Source organism: Gavialis gangeticus, unplaced genomic scaffold, assembly GCF_001723915.1.
Source record: "Gavialis gangeticus isolate Ggan-Ray unplaced genomic scaffold, GavGan_comp1, whole genome shotgun sequence".
NCBI lineage: Eukaryota > Metazoa > Chordata > Crocodylia > Gavialidae > Gavialis > Gavialis gangeticus.
The window spans coordinates 84836582-84848039 of record NW_017729022.1 but is presented as its reverse complement, the minus strand read 5'-3'; the positions used below and the strand labels follow the sequence as shown (position 1 = coordinate 84848039).

The 11458-nt window shown below is 46.1% G+C and overlaps 1 protein-coding gene across 2 annotated transcripts in view; it reads left to right on the top strand.

The window, feature by feature from the left end:
* The window catches only part of CACNA2D4 (calcium voltage-gated channel auxiliary subunit alpha2delta 4), a 218964-nt gene that overhangs the window by 179870 nt on the left and 27636 nt on the right, over positions 1-11458 (top strand). For both annotated transcript variants that reach the window (XM_019515536.1, XM_019515537.1), the window contains 3 exons: positions 223-237; positions 3879-3923; positions 5834-5896. In XM_019515536.1, the coding sequence (XP_019371081.1) occupies positions 223-237; positions 3879-3923; positions 5834-5896 (123 nt within the window). The remainder of the gene's footprint in view (positions 1-222; positions 238-3878; positions 3924-5833; positions 5897-11458) is intronic.

Below are 11458 nucleotides of genomic sequence, written 5' to 3'. Positions count from 1 at the left end.
TTTTGGGGATGTCATATTCTAGGAACCCCCCCCCCCCCATGACAGCTTACCAAAACTCCCTATGTGGCCCTCAGACCCAAATAATTGCCTGTCCCTGGCTTAATAGAACTCAGCAGTGGTGCAACAAGGAGTCACTAATGGATGTTTTTCTCTCTCCTCTCCATCTCTTTGTCGCATGGTGTGCTGCTCTGAATGTCCACATTCCCACTGAACATCTCTAAGTCCAATGACACTGATGTAAGTAGACAACGGCTGAGGATAAAGCGGTATCCCAGAGTTCCCTGCTGTGTCCCTGCCTGCCTATCAAGCTTTGATTATTGCATGTAGTTTGTATGCTGCTGTGCAGTAGAGGCTGGCCCTTGTCTGTAATAGCCAGAGATACTCCAAGCCTGTCTGAGACTGTCTCTGTCCTCATCTGTTAATTAGGCATCTTTGGTAAACACTGAAGTAGTCTTAGTTGTAGCATTACAGAGACCTGACCAGGAGCAGCTGGCAGCTCTGAGGCAGGTGCATCTCTGGGGAGAGACTGCAATTCAAAAGGCTTTAAAGTGGTAGAGAGCAGCACAGGTTTCACTATCCCAGTCACTCTCAACCCCAAGGTGCCCTTCCATCACTTCTCTGAATGTAATGGTACCCCGTTTCAAAAATCTAGTTTCACTCATCTTGTGACTAAAAATAACAGGACAAGTCTTCTCTGGCAAAGAACTCAGACAGACCACAACAGGTCAGAATGTGTTTGGCCTTGTGCATGCCTTTCTGAAATCTCTAAGTGTATCTTGTGAATCATGCACAGGTGTTTGCAGCACTTTTCCAGACTGAAGAGCTCCATGGCTCTCAGCCTCTCATTATAAGGTGTGTTTTCCTGACCTCTGATCATGCACGTGGCTCTCCTCTGCACCCTCTCAAGCTTCTCCACATCCTTTTTGAATTGAGGAGCCCAAAACTGGATGCAGTACTCCACCTGCAGCCTCACCAAGGCCGAGTACAATGGGAGAATGCATCCCAGGGAGCAGCCGCAGCATCACACTGAAGGCTCATGTTCATCTTGTGGTCAACCATGACCCCCAAGTCCCTTTCATCTGTAGTGCTAACCAGCGTAGCACTACCAAGCCTGTAAGCATGCTGCAGATTTTTCCTCCCAAGGTGGAGAACCTTGCATTTTTCGGTGTTGAACATCATCAGGTTCTCGATTGCCCATTTCATGAGCCTGTCAAGATCCGCCTAGATCACCCTCCTATCCTCTGGTGTGTATGCTTTACCCCAGAGTTTGGTGTCATTGGCAAATTTGGCCAGTCCGCTTCTGACACCAATGTCCACATCATTGATGAAGATGTTAAATAGCATAGACTCTAGGACAGAGCCTTGAGGGACCCCAGCGGTCACAATGCACCCAGACTATTGGCTCCCGTTGACCACCACCCTCTGGGTCCTACCACGGAGCCAGTTCCCCAACCAGTGGATTGTGGTGAGGTCGAGGCCGCAGTTAGCCAGTTTAGCCAAGAGGTGATCGTGGGATACCAGATCGAAGGCTTTTTTAAAGTTGAGGTATACGACATCGAGCTCTTCCGCCTTGTTCACGTGATAAGTCACCTGGTCATAAAAGGAAATGAGACTGGTCAATCAAGACCTACCCGCAACAAACCCATGCTGGGTATCCCTCAGGATATTGCCTTCAGCTAGTCTGTTAAGGATAGGATAGCCTCTTTAATAATCTTTTCCAAGACCTTCCCCAGGATAGAGGTCAGGCTGATGGGCCTGCAGTTTGCCGGATCTACTTTCCTCCCTTCCTTGAAGATAGGCACAACAATTAATCGAGTCTGCTCTGACGTGTTGTAACTACAGTACATCAGAGCAGCACCCCCACATGTCTATAGGCACCCATATAGTTGGCTCAAACCCATTCCTGGGGTTAGTTCACCTGACTTCATTTTGGCAGTTCACCTGAAACTTCTGGAGCTATTGTGGCCCTATTTCTCAGCAAAACAAATCGGAGCAAATCCCAATATGAATTATAGGGCTGCCACCTGCTTTGTGTCTGTCCTGTAAAACAGAACAATCCTATCATGACTAGGCAATGTTTACACTATCATATTATGACAGTTTTCCATTAAAACATCATTATGATGTTAAGGATACAGTGTTACAAAGCCATGAGGAGTCTTTGGCTGTCTCTTGAAATTGGTTTACAGGGTAAATCCAGAGACTTAGCAGTCAATTAAAGTGTTTTAATTGGTTGAATGATAGATTCATCTCCTGTTGTTCAAGGCCAAATAAGAAAGGGTGATGTTTTTGTAACTATACACAACATTTTTACTATTTTAAAACAATACAGGGTGCCTGTATTATCTCAGAATAGGCAGGACCTGACAGCTTTGAATCCTGTGAATTCAAAGAAATGGGAGCCCTTGCCAGAAATGGTGACACTGTGTCAGCTTTCTCTCCTCACTGCCCAATGAAAAAAAAAATTACGGACTAACACAAAGAGACAGACACAGGCAGCCGCTCCAAACATAAAAAGATTATGAAATCAATGAGCACTTGAAGGGCTTTTTTACTCACCATTTAGCCCCTCCTGTCCCCACATGTGTCTGCTTTGGTACACATAAATTCTTAGTGAAACAAATAGATGGTGCCTGAGGCTACTGGAGCCTATTCACATCCTATTTTATCATTAGCTGCCTTTAAAAAAAAGCTGTCTGCAAATAATCCAGCACTAAAGTGCAATAAATGTTATCAGCTGGCAAAGCACAATTGCCATTTTTCTTTTCAGTGTTCAATAATCTTTGTTATCAACCACAGAGGGCCAGTTATATTAAACTGGCTATTGCTATGCACAGGGCTGATCTGAGAGCAGTTCTTTGTCAAAGAACAAGATACTACAGACTGGGTAAGGGAAGCTGAAAGAGGCTCAGACTACTTGGTGGAAAGGAGAAGTCTCATTATTGCTGCAAAGACTTGAACACTGGGTAGGAAGCAGAACAATGAATTGGCCTCCTTGGCAGGCATACATACACAACGTGCTTCAAAATCACAGCTAACTCATCAACCTTCATGCAGCTCTCATAACATTTTTTCATATATTCAGACCCCCAAATAGAATATGCACCTCATTTTTGAAAAGCCTTGTGAAGAAAAAAAAAAGTCCAGAGTTATGGCTGCAGAGAGCAGGGACAGAGCCTAATCTTCAGCTGATTCACCCTGCCTTTCCTGCTTAACTAAATAAAACCCTAGCTCAGCGATTCCCAAACTCTGACAGATTGCACACCACCAATTTAAAACGATACAACCTTAAGCACCACCAGGAAATTATTCAGTTTGACCTTAAGTACCACCAGCAAATTTTTGTCATATAAAGTAATTATAGTAAATCTATTAACATATACCACTCCCAGGTTGTCTGCATACCACTGGTGGTATGCATACCACAGATGCAGCTGCTATTGAAGACTGGTCTCTATGGGCAGACCTATGATTTTGGAAACAGCTGTGAAATAGGAGACCAAAAGCCCTAGAAGATGGCAACATTCCCCTAAGAAATGTTAGCTTCATTAGTGGAAGACCATTAAGTAGGACAGATGATTGTTAACACCCATGAAGTGAAGAACAATGGGCCATTGACTTCCTTAGCTGCTTGAAGAGTAATAGCAGAGCTGCTGCACTGTGTAGCGGGGATTACAGCAGAGTGCTTCTATCTTAGGCAGAAAAACAAATCAGCTTCCCCACTCAATACATGCACCTCCATTTTTGCAGGGGGAGAGGAGGGCTAATTTCAGGGGGGGAAGTACATATTGTATTCAAGAAAATATGGTAGACCTTTTGCCAAGGGGCACAGTAAGGTGAGGCACAGTCATCACATCATTTCTCCTGTTCTTTTCCAGTGCAGCGGCCTGGATGGTCCGTGTCCACTGAGCTGTCAGGATGATGTAAGTTTCCCTGATTTCTTCCAAGTGTCTACTCAAGGGGTATGAGCAGTATTCCATTCTCGATTTTTACTGATTTTCTTTTTCCACTGATAAATTCCCTGACTTTAAGTCATTCATTTTTTTTTTTACTGATTTACACCCATTTTTCAGTTCAAATTGCTGTTAACCAACATGAGTGGGGAATGGCTCATGCCAGTTAACAGGGATTTGAACCAAAAAACGGGTGGTGCCAGTAAGCTATAAGTGCTGCTGTGCTGGTTACCCGAGGTACAGGTTTACAGCTGGATGTGGAAGGGCAGTGACATGCAGAGTGGGAGGCAAGGGGGTAGCAGTGGCCACATGGGGGCCAGGGGACGGTGGCTGGAGCCACTGCCTGGGGTTCCCAGCTCTGACCCCAGGTGGGGCAGGGCAGGCTGTGGGAATTGCTTCCAGGGCGGGTGGGTCCCACCTGCACCCTGGTGGCTCCGGCTTTGGCCCTACCCCAGGCATTGGGAGCTGTCAGCCCTGAGCCCCGCTGGGGGACGGAGGGCAGGTGGGACAGCCCAGTCCTGCTCCCAGTGGCAGGGAGCTGACCCCAGGCACTCAGCATGGGCCCACAGGACTGAAACTGCTGCCCAGGGCCATGGGGCTCCTAGCTCTGACCCTGGGTGGGGTGGGTGGTGCTGGTGCTGAGGTTGGGGTTGGGTCCCCCCCGCTCCTGGTACTGCCATCCACCCCGAGTAGGTTGGTTTTTTTGTTATTTGTTTTTGTTTTTAAATAAAAACTGAGAATGCAGAACACTAATATGAGGCAGAGAGCTAGCTCATTTGGAAATGGCAGGCACTCATTTCATCCTTTGAGGTCTTGGTGACTTTTGGTGCCCCCTTAATCAGTGGGAACCAAAGAGTGCTCAACACATCCCAGGAGGATGCTCAGGCTGATAAACTAAGCTTTCAGTAAAAGTATTTCCCTAACTACAGTGTTATCTACTTGGGGTCAACTGAAACTACTTTGGTGATGTGGAGTCCAGCATGCCAGGATCCATGCTGAGCTCTGAGTCTGACTCCAATTCCAATGACTACGCAGAAGGAGGGATTTGAAAGGGGAGTGTGTGTCAGGCTTTTCCTTTTCATGTCACCCTGGGATTCCCCACACTGTTCTACCCACTTGTGTTCTTGAGAGAGAGCATCCTCCTGAGAGGTTGGGCTCAGATCAGGATCTTCTTTCCATGCTCACTTAGGGTCTTTTCTAGATCTTGAACTGAGCCCTGGTCTGAGACACTTGGGCACATTACAGAATATAAAAGATGGCTCGGCCTTTTCTGTGATGCTGTAGGGGCTGGCCAGGCCCTTCCACCTTTGCCCCAGATTCTTTGTCTCTGGAGAACAGGGAATCTTTTACTATTATAAAAAAAAGGTGGGAAGAGGCAGAGCCCTCTGATGCTTTGAGCAGTGGGATTGCTTTTCAGGAGCCCTACGTTCTGTTCTTGACTTGATTACTGCAGGACATCAGGAGAATCCTTTAAGCTCTGGGCTCCCATTTCCCCCATGCGTAAAACAGGAATAGTAACAAGGACACTGAGAGGTTAATGCAACACTCTTTACACAGCACAGAGCTCTGCAGATGGCAAGTGCTGGATAAAGGCAAAGACTGCTGTCTCTCTCTGGGGTGCAGTGTCTTCTTAAATATTATTTCTATTATAGTAGCATCCCACATACCCAGAAGCAATAAGAGGCAGACCCTTCCCATACTAGCTGAACTGCACAATGGAGGCAGAGAGGGGAAGTGGCATGGCAAAGTCATGCAGCAAGTCAGTGGCAGAGCGAGAAATGAGAGCCATGTGTCCTACCTCACCTGACAGGCTAATAACAGCATCTGACCAAATGCAGCTAAATCCTCTCTCTAATGACAGTTCCTTCTTATCTCTGCAGATTGTGAACTGCTTCCTCATTGATAACAATGGATTTATCCTCATTTCCAAAAGATCCAAAGAGGTAAGACAGCAAATAGGTGCAGGCCTCAGGAGAGAGGAGAGCTATGCCAGGAATTTGGCTCTGCACAGCCCAGTAGGGGATCCAGCACCATTCTCACCCTAAAATGGGTTATAACAGGGTTGGGGACCTCTGCCCTTGGATGCCTCTTGCTCTCTTTCCTCCTTCTGTACATCAGATAAAAGAGCTAGTGGGGAGGGTGTTCAGGGCCAACAGCTGTGCAGCAGGATGTCAATGCCCCGGCTTTACTGTCTGTCAGCTATGCTGCTGAGCCCCTCACGAGGCTTCAACTGAGCCTCCCCAGCAGGCAAGTGGATCACAGAAGTTAAAAAGGGTAAGCGCAGGGGTTTGGGAGCTGGGACATCTCAGTTATCTTCCCAGCTCTGGGACTGGCTTGCTGTAAGGCATTGACCAAGTCCTTCTGGTTCCACATCCTTAAAATGGGGACAGTAATATCCCCCTCTTCTTTAGGGCTCTTGGGAGCATTTGTTAATGAATTCATTTGTATCTGTGACATGTGCTGGGCTTCTCTGATGGGAGGGTGCTATGGAAGTGCAAAGCATTAACATTACTCTGGCTCTGGGATGCTTTGCTCAGCTTCCTGTCGGAGATATGAAGGGCACAGGTTTCTAAGGGGAACAGAGCAGTGTCCCCTTGATTTGTAAGCAGAGGGTGAGGCATGAGACAGGCCTACTGTAAATAAGCAGGGCAAACCCAAATGTCTTTTCACCAACTCCTCAAAACTTCAAACCTGGAACAAAAGAGGGTGCACATTTCAAAGCAGCAGCAGCAAGAGACTCCTCTCTTCAGGCAGCACCTGTTGCTCTTCCCCAGGCTGCCACAATCACTTCCTCACTTGGCTGATGCTTTTGAAAGCTTCTTTCATCTGAGAGTGGCTTGGTTTCTTCCTACAAAGAGAAAAGAAAGTCACAACAAAGACTCGTTGCTTGTCCTGAAACCCTGGTTGAAAATAAATGGGCTAACTTCATCTCCTCATGTAGAGACAGTTCATGTATCACAGTGGGACATGGGTCAGGGATGCAATTTCTTGACTTCTTCAACAGCAAGTGACTAGAGCAGCTAATTATGCAGCAATCACCAAAGAAGAGCAGCCATGGTATAATTCAGTTCAGCATCCTTGGGGGAAGGAGAGTCCAGAAGATGCAGTGACAACCAACCTTAGAAACGGGATTTTTAAAGATGATAAAAGAAGCTAGCTCAAAAATCTGTGTCAAAGGTAAGGACATTGAAAACCGTGTACTCTCCATGGACGCTACTGAAACATCACCTAAGAGGGCCCCAGCCAGCAGTCATGCCCCCTAGGCTGAAAAGGAAGCAGGAGGGCTTGGGTTCTCAAGCCTGACAGGCATCCTGTAGCAGATTAAAATTCAGGTCAAGTGAAGTCAGGAGAAAGGAGTACATAGAGGCAAAGATTTGTGGGGACAAGGGAAAATCTGAAGGGCAAAAGGCTAAAGGTTAAAAATAAAGAAGTAAAGTCTCTAAGTAAATTGGAAGCACAAGCCCTGTAAAACAATCTGTGGATCCACTGGATTATCAAGGAATAAAGGGAGCAAGTAAAGAGAATAAAGACACTGAAAAAACATCTATTCCTGTTTCACGTACTGAACAAGAAGCTCCTTTGTCCACAAGTAGCCCACATGAGTGAAGTGGGACTGTGTATGAAGTAAGCTGCTGACACTATCTGGCATAAACTGATTTCTTTGTGTGTCTTCACAAGAGAGTGTGCAGAGAGAGACACCTACTCTGCGCTCCACACCAGAGATTTGGGTATTATAAAAGGCGCTTCTGGAACAAACTCATAAGCTGAAAAGCAACAAGTCACCAGGACCAGCCAGCATACAAGGGAGCTAGAGAACAGAACTTTTTAAGCTGCTAACAAAGTATGAAACTTAATTAACTCTACCATTATGCCAGAGGACAGAAGAGCTGCAAATATTGTAACAGTCCTTTTACATGGGCAATAGGTGTGATCCAAGGAATTGCTTCCACGTTATTTCATTACAAAGTAAACTGGTTCGATGATAAGCAGAATCCTAAAACCCCAAGCAGACATAGTACAATTGGGACAAAGCAGCCCAGCTTCTGTAGAGGAAAATATGGCTAATCTTGTAGAATTCCTTGAGTGTCAGCAAAAATGATAGATAAAGGAATAGCAATTATATCATTTATTTGGACTTTCCAAAAGTCCATGAGAAAGTCCATCACAAGCAGCTATTTAGGAAATTGTATCATTATGGGAAGAGAAGTAAACTGCTGTCAGAGATCCAAAAGTGATAAAAGACAGAAAAAGAAGAATATGAATAAGTGATCCAATTTCAGGGTAGCAGAAGGGCGCACTGGGTCTTATGCTTCAAGGGGATTGGAGAAGAGCAAGACAGTGAACTCAGCAGATAATACAGCACTCTTTAGGTAACACAAGACACAACAAAAGTGAGGAAGCTCACTAGTGACAGATACAAGGTAATGCATCTTAGAAGGAATCATTTGAACTGTACATACATGTTACTGGGTCCTAATTCAACTGTAGCCTTTCATGAAAGAAACCTTGTCAGCACTTTGAACATCTCTGTGAAAACAACTGTGCAGTGTGCAGTCATGTCAAACAAGCAGACAAAAATGTTAGGATGCATAAAGAACAAGGAAGAACTCAACAGCAAAGCTATTATAGTACCATTATACAAGTCACTGACATGCCTTCACTTGAAACAGTGTTCTCAGTTCAGGTCTCCCTCTTCTAAAAGATGCAGCAGAAAAAGAGGGAGTTCAGAGATAGTGGAGACATGATGAGAAGCACAGGGAGAATTCCATGTGGGAAGGGATGGAGAAAGTTTGTACTGTTTAGTTTAAAGAGAGAATAAATAAAATACAACCTGGGTACTGGTATACAAATAATGACTGCACTGAAAAGGAAGAACTAGGAGACTGGACTCACTGTCACAAGATGTCATTGGGGACACGAATTTAATAGAATTCAAAAGAGGATGGACATAAGCTGGCTAATGAGACCATCTATGATTACTGTCGAGTTAAAAATAAACATTGTAGACAAGATAACCCTCCATACTTTTAGAAGATAAAACAGGCACCAACTAAGAGAGGAGTTGGGCAGAAATTTCCTCTTTGGGTAGATTTCTCCACAACAGTCAACTCTGGGAAGTCTTGTATGGTACCTGCCTCTGAAGCCTCTATTATTAGCTACAGGCACAGATGGGATACAGGGTAAGATGCAGCCCTCTGGCATTTGATCTGTTTCTGTACCATCATCCCTATGCTCCTGCTAGGTTTTAAGGGGTTTTTTTTTATTTTCACACTAAAAATCAACCAATTCCTCACACTCATCTTCACATTGTTATAAAAACAAAACAAACAAAAACAAGTTCCTTGCAGAAGCCAATTGCCCAAAAGGATGCCTGCAGGCTGTTTAGCATTAGAAAGTCTGTTGTGGGTGCTTGTATTCCAGCTGTTCTTCCACCACATTTCCCTTCAGAAAGTGGGTGCTATGGAAAACTACTCTCTAGCAGAGCTAACCAGTGAAAACCTGCACTTACAGTGGATTTAGATAAATTATAAATATGATGCACATAGACTCCAAGGTCAGGTATTTTGGCAAACCCCAAAGCAATCATCTTCTCCAGCTATTACCGAGAGAGAGAGAGATTCACCACTGTTTCTCTTCCCAGTCCTGCTGACTGACTTCTTCCTATTCCAGTTGCTCCATTTGTATGCAGATTGGCACTTTATTCCCCCCGGATCATTCGGTTCCATCTTACTGGGCATGTCTACACGTGAAGTCAATGAGCCTGAATTTTCTTCATGGAAAATTCAGACTCATTAAAGTACTCCGGGGTACACATCTACATGTACATCTCTGTCAGGAGCAAATTGCACCTGACAGGAGCAGCCCAGGTCAGGACTGCTCCTGCTCTGTTCTGCCTGCTTGCAGCAGCCAAGGGGAGCTCCAGGCTCCCCTGAGTGGCAGCCCTGGGGCTGGCAGGGGGCACAGGAGCCAATCCAAATCCCCACATGGGCAGGAGGGGTCCCCACATGGCTAACAACCAGTGTCCCTGCCAAGTGGGGATGGCTCTCCCAGCCATGTGGAGATTGGGTCCCAGCCTGGCTGCTGGGACAGCACTCCCAACCACATGGGGATCAGGTTGGGTGGGACCTTATCTCCACATGGCTGGGATGCAGCAGTCCCGGCTTCCAGGACGGCTTTTCTGGCCACATGGGGATGAGGTTGGGACCTGTTCTTCTCCATGTGGCTAAGATACAGCAGTCCCAGCTGCCAGGACAGGTCTCCTGGCTACATGGGGATCGGGACAGTCCAGAAGCCAGCACAGCTCCCCGCTCTGCATCAGGGCTTATCCAGGCACCAGTGGGCCCCCTGAATGGGACCACTGCACAGTAGCTAATGTGGCATTAAACTAGTACCTGTATTTACTGGTACTAGCAAATGACATATTAAGCTAATTTACTGCACAGTAAATCCCATGCATGTGTAGATGGTGACACTTTACTGCACATTCAATTAGTCTCATGTGCAGTAACGTGTCTTGTGTAGGTGCACCCACTGAGTCTTAGTTGGGTTCCCTATATCTGTTTTCTTTGCCATGGCTATCACAGCAGCAGATACTTGAACTGGGAGAACATACAGGAAGTAGCATCACAACATCAGCAGCCCAAGTTCTGGAGAGGGCAGGCTTCCTGGTGCTGGGTCTGTCTCTATGGGATGCATCTCACCACTGTGGCTGGTCTCAGTGCTAGTCTCTAGCTGTGGCCCCTCACCACATTACAGCCTGCACCATCCGTTGGGGCCTCATGCCAGTCCAGTGACATTCCTAGTTTTGGCTTCTCTTGAAGGGACAGGTCAATCAAGTCACCACACTGCAGCCCTATCTTTGCTAGCTATTCCATTTACATGCTTTGTAACTGCTGCTGGTACCAGTATATTGCAAGTGAATGCAGTTAAAATTGATAGAGCAGTGTGCATGTAAAAGACAGGAACAAAATCCTGCCCACAGTGCCCAACCTGCAAAACAACCCAGGATGAGTACAAGCGCATCAGATCCTGAATAAATCCATGCAGGAGATTCCAGTGAGTCATGTAGTACTGTGTGTCTCAAGAGGAAGCTCTCTGCAAGCCTCAGCTGCCCCTCCAGGCAGCACAGACTGTTTCTACTCAAGTAGGAACACTGCTGGGCCCTGGTTCCTATTCCACCCATATTTGCCCCAAGGCAGGTAGCCAAGGACCTGGCTTCAGGCCTAGAACCAACAGAACTTCCCAATTGTGTGATGCTTTCTGGGGTACATTGCACAATAAAAACAGAGGGAAGTGCCGAAGTGCATGTGTTCTTACAGGGATGTTATAAGTAGGTAGGACTGAATTGTCATGGCTACTCCAGGTGCTGTAAGATGATTTCTGCTTTCTTCCTGTGCTTTATTCTGAAGCTACCTCCTCACCCTTCCTCCACCCTACCTTCCACCTCATGTAAGGGCTATTTCCCCATCCATAATCCAAGTACTGAGCAATCTGCACTGATAGCA